The sequence below is a fragment of the Idiotropiscis lumnitzeri genome, chromosome 14, assembly GCF_059441095.1.
Source record: "Idiotropiscis lumnitzeri isolate Australia: NSW breed Sydney's pygmy pipehorse chromosome 14, RoL_Ilum_1.0, whole genome shotgun sequence".
Lineage (NCBI taxonomy): Eukaryota > Metazoa > Chordata > Actinopteri > Syngnathiformes > Syngnathidae > Idiotropiscis > Idiotropiscis lumnitzeri.
This window is the reverse complement of record NC_142404.1, coordinates 12,141,152-12,155,228: the sequence shown is the minus strand read 5'-3', so window position 1 is coordinate 12,155,228 and position 14,077 is coordinate 12,141,152. Positions and strand designations below refer to the sequence as shown.

Genomic DNA, 14,077 nt, shown 5'->3' with positions numbered 1-14,077 from the left:
TTTTTCCTTAATTATTGTTACCTGCTGTAACTGCATTACAGGAAAGTGCAGTCAGCCATGTCAACCTCAGTTCCGAGATTCTGGGATCTGTGATTATTTCCTCAAGACCATTATCCATGACCAAGACTTGCTGGAGACCAGAACTCACGGGGAGCGAGACAAAACCAAGACTTGTAAGAGTCCGAGACCAAATCAAGATCAATAAAAAAAAAAAAAAAAAAACTAAAGGTTGAACAGTAGAGCATTCTTTAATTATTTTAAAATTATTATACATAGAATCAATAATGACGTTTGTATGACCAAGAAAGAACTACAGAATGTCAACTAAAAACAGTATTGGTAAGATGTCAATAGGTTAATACCCATATTATCAACTTCATTGACAAATGTTTGCTGTACTGTATTTTCTTTCTTGATGTATTTTTTTATGTCTGGCAGCATTTGTAAGAAGACGTGTTTTCATGTGAGTGATAGTTTTTGAGCATTACTAAGGGCACTGCCAACAGTGAAAGAAATAGGCAATTTAGTTGATTTGGCATAAGATACAGCAAAAGAAAAGGTCAGTACAAATCCACTGGAGCAGCTGAACTTTATTTTGGATTAATCAGAAGCACTTTAAATTGAAGCGGGTAACTAATACACATGTGAATGTGATTAGTTCATTTGGAACACCACAAGATTGTAGTTATAAGAGGGTGTGCAAATGTGTACATTTCAATGGTATATTTTTGATTCCCCACTTAGGTGGGAAAAAAATCAATCACGTTGTACAGGTTATAAGTAACATTAATTAAGGGAAAAAAACTCATTAAAAATGGCATTTGAACAGGGGCGTGTAGACCTTTAGAATTACTGTCTTAATACATAAAGGACAAATGTAATAACTACTATTTATCGTTTTATTATGTAAAAATAAGAACATAAAGCTATTGCCGACCCAACACTTAAAAGTACAGGTTGAGAAAATCGGCCGGGTGAAGTAAAAAAAAAAAAAAAACCTTGGAAAACGAAGGTGACTTTTGGTTTATTTCTGAGTTTTTCCCGTGAAAACAGCTAAGTTCCTTATTTATTTACAGCATATATTTTTTTTCTCCTGTGCTTGTGTGAGTGTGTTGTGTACAGCACATGCATGACGTGTGTGTGGGGCGTCTGGTCTGGGCTCTGTCCCAGACTGCATCATGCTCGGCAGCATCAACAGCCAGTGCTCACACAGCACCACGCTCACCGGATGCTTTTTTCGCTCACGGCAGGACGCTCGGACAGCCGCGCAGGATTAACCCCTCATTATCGTCGTCCACGTCTCCCCCCTACAGGGGTGACATTAACAGCATGCGTGGAGGGACGGGGTAGCGGGAGAAAAATCGTGAAGAAATCGGCGTCGCTGTCCAGGTAAGACACGTCTGACTCGATTTGCCTCCCACATAAAGGCGATGATAATAACACTGACGTGGCTTTAATTAATATTCGTGTAAAGGCAGATTTTAGTTTGTAGCGTGCCATTGAGGCTGTGACTGAGAAGACCACGATAGTGGTCACCGATGGGCCACATCCTTATTAGTCGAATGCAAAAGCCTATCAATCTAACGTTTGACTTTCCTCCTCCAGCATCTCCATTCACTCCGCCCAATGGCTTCGGACACTTGTTTACATCCGTGGGATTTGTCCGCCTTTTGGATTTACTTGGTCTTGGTCGGACGGTAAAAGGCGTTCAATCGGAATACTAGGTCGTAAATATCCCGCCAGGTCAGCCCATCCAAGTGCCACATGAGGGGACGCGCAGTGCGCCCCTGCGCCGCCGCCGTGCTGCTGTGACTCGGTGGCCGGGTGGGAACACAGGGACCGCAGGGCCGATGCTGCGCGGCCAGGGCATGCTGAAGAGCCGCTGCTGCGTTCTGCTTAGTGACCTGAGGCTGCTCCTGCTCGGGCCGCCGGCACCTCCGCCGCCTCCGCTCAGCCCCATGAGCGGACAAGCCACGCAGAGCTGCGAGCCGGGCGTCGACGAGCGAATCACCCCGCCCGCGGCAGCAGCATCCGGAGGGGCCGAGCGAGGACCGGAGGTGCCGGGCTGGGTGGACGCCACGGAGCTATCGGCGGCGCTGCGCGGATGCGGTAGCCCTTCGGATGACTGCTCGAAGGGGAAACTGGAGGAGAGGTTCTCCCTCACCAGCTACACGGAAAGCGGTTTCAGGACCCCCGTCTGCAGGATTTGCTTTCAGGGACCGGAGCATGTGAGTGCAAAGCTTTTTTTATTCCTTCACGACATTTCATGCACATTTGACTGCCAAACAGCCGCATATACTCAATACTTGTGCTATACTGCAGTGTTTGGCAACCTTTATTGAGCCAAGACACATTTGAAACATTTCGCACTCAATCATGCCCCCAAAAGTTAGACCTAGATTTACGAGTTTTATTAGTTCTTGGGCCAAGCTTGTATCTCTATTTAATCATACGGTCAACCCCACATATTCAAGAATTTTCCCATTAGCTTTTTTTGTTTTGTTTTTTTTACTGAAAAAGATAACAGCGAATATCATTCTTGAATTGAATAACAGTATTGCTCGGGCTCCATCTGGTGGCGTCTTTGTTCCAGATGGTACACATTGAAGTGAGTTGAAGAGTTTCATTTACATTTAAGTAGTCTTTTCCACCATCTTGTGGCATTCCCAGTGGTGATGGATCAAAGTTTTTTTTCAGGGCCCAAAACGATAATGATAATTAGTTGTTAAGAAGGTCAATAAGCGTTGTTTGGAGCCAATACACATTTGTGGTATAACTGAAAATATTGCCAGCAAAATTTTGAGTATTACAATTCTCAACAGTTGACTTCATTTAACTGCCTTTAAAACAGGTTTATTATTATCATCAACCAGCTTTTCAGATTTACATGTTAAAAAATACATCATCTAAAATAGATGGGTTTAAAATTTTAACAAAAAGTGCCGTGAGCTTGCAGACTTTAAGAAGCGTGTCTTATAAAGTGCATACAAATGTCAACAAATAGATGCCAAAAGTTTTCTGCACGAAATAAAGTTTTTTACAATTTCAATATAATCGAAATGTTAATCTTTCACTTATCACTCATTATCTTTATTTTAAGTTCAAAACTGAAAGAAGTTTATTCTCAACGCAGCTACTGGCCATCTGAAAATTGAATATCTCAAAATATTCCAGTTTTTAATTGATCGATTATCAGCCAAAACCAATATATGCTTAAAGGACAAATTTTCAACTTTCGGAAATTGCGAACGCTTTCCAGTGGGTTGTCAAGTACTTGTGGATTTTCACTATTCATGAGAGGACTTTGTTTATTGCACTACACTACAAAGCAAATCAAATTCGCTCACCAAAATGAATGAAAAAAAAAATTGCGTTTTTAACCCAGCACATTCAGCATTTGCAGGATTTGAGAGTAGAGAGAAGGGCCTGATTTTTCACAATTTTCAAGGCTCATTTTATGTACTTGATTTTTTTTGGACATTTAAATTTGGCAGGATTATTGACAGTCATCTGCGGTGTGTCGAATTCAAAAGGCATTTTTCCTTTATAGGGACTAACGAGCTGATCTTATTTTACTCACAAATGTATTTCCCTTGTGAAATCTGGGCTTGTTTAGAGGAAGGCAAGCTCTTTATTCTGCTGTATGGATGGCAACAGGTGGCGATTACAGTTTAATTGTACCTTCTGTCATCTACTAGAAGAGGAATGAATTGTTACATCTGTCTTTATGTTACTGGCATAGATAAAGGAACAAAATCAGAAACAATATTACAAGAATTATAAGGGGGGGAAAAAAAATACAATATATCGTGGTTTAAACTTTACAAGAATAAAGTTGTATTAAGCCATTTTTTTGTAATTTTATGAAAATAAAATACAAATTTTACAAGATTAAAGATTAAACTATCGTCCGTGCAAAAGCGTACAAAAATAAGCTTGCTGCGAAAGAGCGTGGCAGTTAGCGTCGCTAGCTTCGGATATTCCGATCGTTACGAGTCTTAAAAGATATATATATCGGCAGCACCTCGGGACTGTCAGTGAGGAACGAGGACAGCGCTGCGAAGAGAAACTTCATTTTTGTCACCAAATGTTATGTTCAATCCTGACTGCGACTGCGCTAAAGAGAATCAACGAACATCGCGGCCCTCGTGTAGCGACACTTGTCTCGCTTTATGACAGACGCCAGCACACTAATTGGCTTTACGTGTCTATTCTCAAATAGAATAAAAAAAACCCATGTAAAATAGAAACGACATGATTGATTAATTGCCCCGAAAAATCTTTTGGTCTTTAAATCGTAGTGCTAATGAGTGCATAGAAGATAAGAAGGAAAGCATTGAGCGGTAAAGCATGTGACTTACTGTATCATTTCATGGTCATGTCCTTTTTAATGGTCTATAATTGCTCAGCTAATTCTGCTTTCTGCATTGAAGTGCATCTTTCCACCTCCGAGCTCGCATTTATTACTAATACAAGGTCCACAGGCTGCTTTGTTTTTTTGTTTTTTTTCCCGCCCTACCTATTTCTTTCCCACACCATCTCTCCGCACAGTCAGCACATTTTGCGACGCATACAAAGCAGCGGAGAACCCAACGCCTTTCCCATGGTCTCGTCCCGCCACGTTATCGACGTCTCCTCGGTACGTCACGGCTTGTCAATAAAGCTTGATTGAACGCCAACTTATCTCTTTATGCTAGTCCTTGTCCCTCGCCAGCCTGCCTCGTGTTTGAGGGGTGTTGTCTCTCCGCCAAACCCAGATATGGATCTGCTGAGGTGTGAACCGTGCATGTTTCTGAAAGGGGAGATAAGTGGAAGGTCCGCATGCCTCTGAGTGATAGAGCCGGCGGCGATGTTAGTCGTTCCTCGCTTCTGCCTTCGCTTTTAACGTCACATAGACCGAGGTGGCTCGTATCTGATGTGACAATCCTCCAAACAACACTTCCATCCCCAAGGCTGCGAGACAAAAAATGGCGTGAGAGATACATCAGTGCTGTGCAAAAACTCTTTAGATGGCTGGTTGGAGCGATTATGACCGTATACAAAACACAATCACAACAGTGCCTGTTTGCCCATCGAGATCTTGGCAGGATTTATGCGACATTTTTCAAGTCAAGTGACACAATTACACAATATTTTGCTCTCAAGTGGCATCATAAAAAAAACATGGAATTGGACAGCTTCAGATTGGGATCAAATAATGTGAGTGTGACATCATTGAAATACAGCAGTGCTTTTTTACGAATCTGATTTGCAAGCAAATAACTGAGAAGTGCTGTATGGTGAAAATGAACTCAACTCACTTGACAACAAGCAAAGCAGCCGTTTGGCAGATAGTGAACAATCATTCAAAGACAAGGCTCCAAGATGTTTAATGCCCCTTCCTGTTAAAGTTTCAAAGTTATGTTATTGGAGAAAACAAAAATTGCCATAACCCATTAGCTTAATGCTAATACATAATGGGAAATGTCATAATGGGGCTAACGAATAGCATCTGCATGTCATCTGTTATGACACTTAAAGCAACATATTTGAACGAGCAGCTATGAATTAATCATGATCCTGCAACTGATTAATTCTTTACATTCTTTTTATAACTTTTTTTTTTACACGCTACAATATTGCCAAGTGCTATTTTCCTTTTTAAAAACACATGACAAAAATGTATGTCGTTTTTTAGGGAGGCTCAAATGGATTTTCTATGAGAATTCCTAATCCTCAGATTATTTTTATTTTTGGAAAGTAAGACTGAGATAAAATGATGTATCTTTTTTTCCATGATGTATCGTTTAGGTTTTATGATGTCATGAAAAAAGGTAACAAAAACAGTTAAGCTAGCGTTGGCCTTTTGGCACATTCCGTCCAAGATTCCTGCTCCAAAAAACGGGTGCGGTAATATAACGGCGCTGTAAAGAAAGATACTGGTGTTTTGTGGACACGGTTAGCCCTTCTCAGCCTCTTCATTTTGTATCTGTCTGCTCACACAGGAGCCATGAAAGTCGTCCTCGCTCCCTCTCTCTCAAACCTTCGAGCAGCATCCCGCTAAAACAAACGAGGGAGCGAATCCAAGCGTCCTTGCCACCGTGTCTAAAAATACATACGCGAAAAACCTGCCGCCTGCGGTCGCTTCGAACCAGATCAAGTGTTTTACAACCTAATTCTCTCTTTGTGTTACAATCTCTCGACATACAATAAGACTAATTCTGAATATAACCCTCTTGTTTGCACAGAATGAGATAATGAGGATGATCGCTGTTACGCAAGAATCCCACAACAATGGCATCGCCTCGTTGCCAGGTTGGATAGGCGGAATGATCACAGCCGCAACACTGTTTTTGTTCACGTTACAATTTCCTCATTCTTTCTTAGTCAAGCGAGACGTCCCCAGTGGGAGTTAAATTACAATATAAGGCTTTTGTCCCATGCTTAACAAACAGCGTGTTTGTAAAGTTACACATGCAGATATTTCAACATTGTAACCCAACAGTTTTTTTTTCCCACAAAAAAGTATATTTGATATTGTAAGCAAAATGAATGAAAACCAACAAACATGTTCTAAACTCAAACTCAATTCAAAAAACGATCTATAATGAAAATCCCAAAGCGTTTCTAACCCTGAGCTGTACCTAAATAAATGATTTTCTGCCACATTCTAAAAGCATCCGTTGTATGTTCATTAAAGACTCCAAACTTTTTCATAGGTGTGACGGTGATTGTGAATGGTGATTGGCTGTTGACCAGTCCAGGGTGCAACCAACCTCTTCCCCAAAGTTAGCTGGGATATGCCCGAGCACATCCGTGACCTTAGTGATCATGATCATAACTCGTGTTAGGTTTTTGATTTAAAACATTGCCATCACAAAATAATTACGATAGTCATCATATAACCTTTAGCAAATGTTAATTAAACCAAATTGAGTAAAGCTCCACTTTTATGATTCCTGTTGAGTCAAACATACAGTGCGGAGCGCCCTGGACACAGATGGTTATCATCACCTCTTTAACATTAACACCCAAAACTGCAAAATACAACTTGGATGTCTTCTGAACTTCCCGAGCAAAAATGACGGCTGCACAATCTCCTAATAACTTGAATGGATCATAGAGTATGTTAAACAGTGTGGCAGCTGCTCTCGTCCCATCACGACACCATCAGTAATTTAGCTTGGGGTTACTCCGAATTGCCTGCGCTCATTTCCACACCTCGCTGCCTTCAAAGTCATATTCAGCTCTCTCGCCGCTATAATTGCGAAGAAATAGCCAGGTCTTCGAGAAATGATGTACAATTTGAAAGAAAATTAATGCACTATTACTGCAGGGGGATCTAAAAGTGCAATTTGGAAGCGACCGCTTCTATCTTGTCTTCACCTCACAATCTTTGCTTTGCTTGCTAAATGGCAACACAGCTAATGCACTCGGACTTGTCTGCAGCACAATAAGAAGCCTCGAGGGAAACGAGTTTGTGTCATTCTTCCTATATGGCTCGGCGTGATACTTCCTGCATCTTACGGAGGACAGACGCTCTGCCATTTTGTTGGAAATGGCCCTGAGGAAAAGCAAATAAAAAAAAATAAAAAAAAGAGTAAGAGCTCATCTTGATCCAGCCCCCCCCCCCCCCCCCCCCTCCATTTTATCTCAGACATAACGGCGCTGATTTGAACGCCAATAGATTTTTTTTCTCCCCCCCACCGTCATACCTCTTAAATTAATCTCCTGGGAAGTGAGCTTCCTCATGTCTCGGCTCACTTAAAACGCTCCAATTTATTCCTCAAGCAATCATCACTTGAGACACCGGTGAAATGCAAATCAGATTCTGCATAATATTGCATATTTGGCGCCGTGATCGTGTCCAATCATCTCAATGTGCTGCAAAAGTTTTTTTTTTTTTTTTTTTTAGCTCATGACATGAACGTCAAATTGTTGCATACGGATTAAATGACAAGACTTTTTGAAAATGAGGTCAGCAATATTTTTTTTTTCATTGCCGCCCTTGGTTGCACAGGCCCCACCCACTAGCTTGTTCACCCAATCACATTCAGGCAGTTTCATCACCTCGTAAACAGTTGGAAATCAGAACTAAAACTCTAACGCTAATTAACGTAACAACTGCAGGGTTGCTACTTGCGACAATACAATGAATGAAAAATGAAAAAACAATTAATAGCTCAAAAGTAAAACTGCAACATCGCAAGGATGGCAAGTTACCACAAAGAGTTGTTCTTAAATTTAAAAAAAGAGGCGTATTGGAAAAACAGTCGTTTTTTTTCAAGTGTAAATAAATTAAATGAAAATGTTGCAATAACATTTTTTTAAGAAAAACTATAACTAGGATTTTTTTTTCAAGAAAAATAAGTTGCATTATGACAAGAAAGTAAGTTTAAGTGCTAAAATTCCCACATGAACAAAATTGAGGCTAGTCAACTTTATACTCATATTACATACTATACTAAAAAACAAATTCCAATATTTGCAGTTTTCTTTAACCTCTACTAACGAAAGAATATCTTCGGAATATGAATATCTATGGCCCAGCCGGAGCACGGGACCCAAATCTGTGGAGTGATTGGAACGTTGAATTTGGAGCACTCCAGCAAGGAAGATCTGTCAAATATTGACCAAGACAAAAATACTGAATGTTGTTGTAGTTGGCGCTTGACCTTATTTGACCCCATACAGAGTGAGTGACTATAACACCGATCCTCCCCTGAACTTGAATAAGACCACAAAACAATTTTATTTGTCTGTTTTTCCAGATGTCCGCGGTATTGCCTGAGCTCATAAAAAGAAATGCTTGTGGCCTGTGTGCTATTGCCAATTAAAAAAAAAAAAAATCATGCACTTTCTGTAGCTGAGTTTATTATCCTGCAATTTCCCTTCTCCTAAAGTTAATGGAGTGCACTTGGATGGAGGCCAGGCCTTTGAGGAATGCCAGCAGCTAATGCTAATTTAGCATAATATTATTTACATCCACAGTGATAATGCAACACAAAGCATGGCAATACAATGCAAAAATGGAATACAGAAGGGTACATTGTCCTATTTTTTTTTTGTTTGATCAACAAAAGGACATTTAGTTGTCACTTCCGGCTGGTGGGCTGTAATGCCACGTTTGTTATCAGATGCTCCCGTTCGCTCTCCAGCCTGGCTTTTCAGCTCTTGGCGCCAATCGGGACAATCACAGCGAGCGTGTCGAGTCCTGCCGGACACGTCACAAGTGTTCTGACGGCCCTGCCAATACACGCCCACTCGGACCATCTGTGGACGGGCCTTTTTCTCATCCCCCCCCTACTACTTCCCTTCCCGCTTGATTTTAGCGCACTCATAATGTGGAGACATATTTCCATTTGGCATTTTACAATCGAGGCAGCACGGTGGATGTTTTTCTTTTTTGGGGGGTGGGGAGGCATCAATTACTCGTACATGTCCGCTATTCACGTCTGGACACAACTAGAGGAGCAAATAGTTATATTAAATTGTATTAAAAAAAGAATTCCTGCCCAAGTGCAGTTCAGTTGTCTTGAAATTTTGTGTCCAATTTTCCTATATTTAGGTGCTGCGTTTATGCTCAAACATGTTACAGTGACTTGCAATTGTATTATATTCATAAACCCTTAGACCTACTATGCTACTGCACTTTAATGATGTCATGATGGAATTTAGAGAATTTTTTAGGAGTTATTTGATGTAAAAGGTTTGTGGACAACCAGTGTAACGCAAGTCTTTCATCACCACAATAAAAATTGAAGTTTGTTACAGCCATGTAGAAAAAGATGAGTTAGCCAAGCTTGTATGCTTTCTTCTTTGTATTATTTGTCCTGTGGCACCATGCTGCCTCTCACAGGTTTGTCTTGGTACTACAACAGACATTTGATTTTGGTTGGGCGACTCGCTGCACATCATGGTTATGTGTGTGGTGTGCTCTGTTGGTCATTTCAAGTACAGCACACGCTGAGAGCAGTCAGCACACATTTTTTTTTCTTTATCGTTTGTAAGGTCTCTCACATTTAAAAAAGATGTAAAAGAAATGTCATGCGTGTGTTTCCATTCCATAAGAAACATGGTTATTCCACTCGTTTTTTTTTTCTTTGCAGGGGGAGCTCCTGAGCCCGTGTCGCTGCAGCGGCTCGGTCCGCTGCACCCACCAACCCTGCCTCATTAAGTGGATCAGCGAGCGAGGTTCCTGGGCCTGTGAGCTTTGCTATTACAAGTACCAGGTCATCGCCATAAGCACAAAGAACCCACTGCAGGTGAGGACGTGGAGCGGCCCCACCTTTTCAATTGAAAAGTCGGTTTCTGTCGAGATTTGCCGCGTTGCCCTAAATGCTGACAATGTTGGACAGCATCAATTTACACTTGAAAAGGAAGACAGGTTTTTCCCTCACTGTTCCACAAAGGAAGCATTTGTGAGCATATTGCGGAACTCAAAGTGCCTTATACCGCAACTCTGCCACATGAGTGGGAGGTAAAACGGGTGACTAACTCGCAATATAAAGTGCTTTGGTGGCATTGCAGTCTATTTACATCATGTATTCAATTTTCAGGCACTTGCTCAAAGTGGTGCGCAAACTATTCCCCTCTGAGATTATGTGTGGATTGCTGAGAGAAAGCTGGAAAGAAACGTTACATCTCAGTAGCGGTGTAACGTTAACTGACAACTAATCCTTGTTAAATAATGCATAATTATTTTGATAATTGATTCATCATTTAGAGACTTTTTAAATAAAAAAAAAATCTTCAATTGTTGTTGTCTGCCTTCAATGCAGACTTTGTTGAATCTGCTATTAGTTTGGGTAAAAAAAAAAAAAAAAAAAAAAGAAAAGGTTTTTGCCTATTTTTTGACATGTTATGGATCAAACCAGAAAAGGAATCCTAATTAATTTGTTTTTGCATTTTATGCAATGCCAATTATAAATGTCCCATTTTATGGAAATTGTGGAAATTAAAACATATTTTGTTTTTATCCAATTTGTTAATCAACGGAACAATGGACAGATTCATTGATTATTAAAAAAAAAAAATCAAAATATTCTTGTAATCCCTCAAATTGTGGCCTTGCATCCAACAGACACTGCGCCTCATTTAAATCATGTGTGTCATCCATAGTCTATTGTGAATCATATCAAGATTTAAATGCTCAAACTATGAGTTTTTGGGTACATTTATCAGAAAAATATTTCTGAAAACTACTTGTTAAAAAATAAGTTCCTAATTTCTTTGAACAAGTTGCAAATAATTAAGTACAATTTTCTGTTTCCAGCATTATCAATCACACGTAAAAATGTCTGACAATGGGTAGCTGTTAATTTGTCTCTCTCATTTTGGCTTTAGTTCATCATATAAGTCATGTCAAGCATATTTCAATCTTGATTAATGATGAGGAACGTGTGAAGCATTAGTTTCAGAAATAGCTCACAGCAAGTAAAGATGCGGATAAGAATTTGTTGCCCAGAGGACGCAGCAAGACTGCACCATAATTCCTACAGTCAATTTTTCCTTAAGAATTTGCTCCACATTCACTCATTTTTTTTTATTTCACTTTTTTTTTCTTTGTGTCAATGCATTGCTCTCTTCCTTTCAACATATTTACAGTCCAATCAGTAAAAGTGAGTCAATTGCAATCATGTCTTCCACATACACAAAGGTATAACTTTGAATCAAATTCTAATGCACAGTATTATCAATTCATTAAACACAGGCCCACCCAATTCCAAACTAAATTTCATACTGGAAAAAAAATCTATGTTGAATTTCAGGTTTTCATGAACTGGAAGCTATGATGAAAATTAAGACTGAACTAATTAAGTACTAACAAAAAATTAAGACTAACCTTACTTGCACGTGGTCCCCGCAGTGGCAGGCCATCTCACTCACCGTGATCGAGAAAGTGCAGATCGCAGCGGCCTTCCTGGGCTCTCTCTTCCTGATGGCCAGCATCTCCTGGCTGGTGTGGTCCTCGTTCAGCCCGTCAGCACGCTGGCAACGCCAAGACCTGCTCTTCCAGATCTGCTACGGCATGTACGGCTTCATGGACGTCGTCTGCATAGGTGAGCTACTCCACGCTGGACACCGAAAATTGCCTGGAACCATTCCATTTTGAGAAATAATATAATTGCAAATTTTCTTCATCCATGTTTTGATTGCACCGTATTATACATAATGGAAAATGACTTTCCGAGCATTATCTTTGTAAAGGCACAATTGTTCAGACATAATACTCGTATTGGGATATCATTAGTCTGTTTGAACATATTGTGATGGATGAGGTCATGAAATAAATGAAATGCGTTAATATCGCAAGTGCAATGCTGGGTCACAGTTTGTTTGATCCGCTGAACGAGAACATGCTCGTCTTTGAAGTAGGTTTCACTGCATACATTTGAATAGATTTCGAACTAAGTGACACTTTGAGAGTCCCTGGTTGAAGGACTGATGAGAAGGGGGAGGTTTTTTTTTTCTGCATGTGATGATGAAAGTGACATTTGTAGCATCATCCGTTTTAAGATCGACGTCCTCCCGCGAGAAAGACAGTGGGATGACATCCGGCATGAGGAAAACTCTTTTGGAGTGTCACTGCAGGAATAAGCAGGATGTGAAGGAGGGGAGGTTGGTTATCTCCAGTGTGGTCAGGATTGACAGCAGAGTCATTTAAGAGATGAACTTGTCATCTGGCAGATTTAAAGTGAGGGTGGGTGTTTTAATAATTAAAAAAATACATTGTTTTGTGTTGATCACTAAACAATGTGAAAATAGTGAATATTGAGTTCATATTACTGTGATTATCATCTACATTTACAAACAAGTGAGTTGAGATGAAAAGTGTGAAATCACAGAGTGGATGGCTTGGCGCCACCGCACTCAAGGATTTGCAGTCGTAAATATTCAAGAGGTTCAACAAGTACGATTCTGATTCTTTGGGGACTGAAAAATAAAAAAAATTCAACTAACCCAACATCGCAAGAAAATTGCTCAAATGCGTAAAACGCTAAGCCTTAGAAAGAAAGCTACAGTATGTTCCTTTTGTCATGCGTGGACCGGGAAGTGGCCCGCTAGCCCAGTCACAAACAATGTTTTTTTTAGATATGTTAAAGTTTCAACCTCTATTCTCGAGTAAATCCAGAATTTTTGCCACAGCTGGATCAATTGCATTTGGACATTAATTTTGTGGCCTCTTTACCTTTATGAGGCACCACGAGAAATTGGCAGAAGCATACAAGTTAAGCTGATTATTTACGCTCGACTGTACTCTCCACCAAGCATCGTGTGTTACGAATAGATTCTTCTCTCTAATGTGTTTAAAGAACACAAAATCAATAAGTAATTTTAAACTGCGCAAAAAGCTTATTGAATGACACCAGAAAACAAATGCTTTACTTTTGCGAACCTGAATTGAAAATAAACAGAACGCCATGTTGACCGTTGTTCAAGGTTCAAGGAATCTTAGTTTGTGCTAAACTTAACTTGAACCTAACAAATGTTACTCTTTCTGACTGATGCCCTCCACAGCGCTAATTGTCCACGAGGGGCCTTCTGTGTTCCGCATCTTCCACCGCTGGCAGGCTGTCAACCAGCAGTGGAAGGTCCTCAATTATGACAAGTCTATGGACAACGTTGATCTGAAGGACGTCGCAGTGGACAGGACTCATCAGCCCAGCCAGGCTTACCAGACTGGGCTCGGAGTGTCCACCTCCACCTCCTCGCTGATGGTGGTCGCCTCCACGGCCAGCGGCGGCACGTCCACCACTGTGGTGGCGGCGGCCGCCGGAGGACCGGGGACACACGGGAACCCTGATGGCGGCGCGGTAGCCGACCCGCATTGCCCTTACAACCTCCTGCACCTGCTCAGCCACCTGAGGCCATCGGAGCCCCGCGGCCAAGGCAGCGGTAACACGCGAGAGCTGGTCATGAGAGTCACAACAGTCTGAGGAAGTCAGACGAGGCCTTATCTCTTACATGGAGGGGCGGGGGAATGCTCGCGAAGCAGCAGAACTGGACTACGCTGATACTCTCTTCTTGTTTGCATCATCAATGACCATCCATGGATTGAATAAAATACAAATTGGTTAATTTGCAGAGCTGCCTG

At 41.0% G+C, this 14,077-nt stretch overlaps 1 protein-coding gene across 1 annotated transcript; it reads left to right on the top strand.

The window, feature by feature from the left end:
• The first annotated feature begins 55 nt into the window (after positions 1-55).
• Positions 56-14,067, top strand: LOC148323512 (E3 ubiquitin-protein ligase MARCHF4-like). Its single transcript, XM_088314586.1, has 6 exons — positions 56-173; positions 1,251-1,389; positions 1,606-2,228; positions 10,089-10,244; positions 11,849-12,041; positions 13,501-14,067. The coding sequence occupies exons 3-6, from the start codon at positions 1,851-1,853 to the stop codon at positions 13,917-13,919; spliced, it is 1,146 nt and encodes a 381-aa protein (XP_088170712.1). The 5' UTR covers positions 56-173; positions 1,251-1,389; positions 1,606-1,850; the 3' UTR covers positions 13,920-14,067.
• Positions 14,068-14,077: the final 10 nt, after the last annotated feature.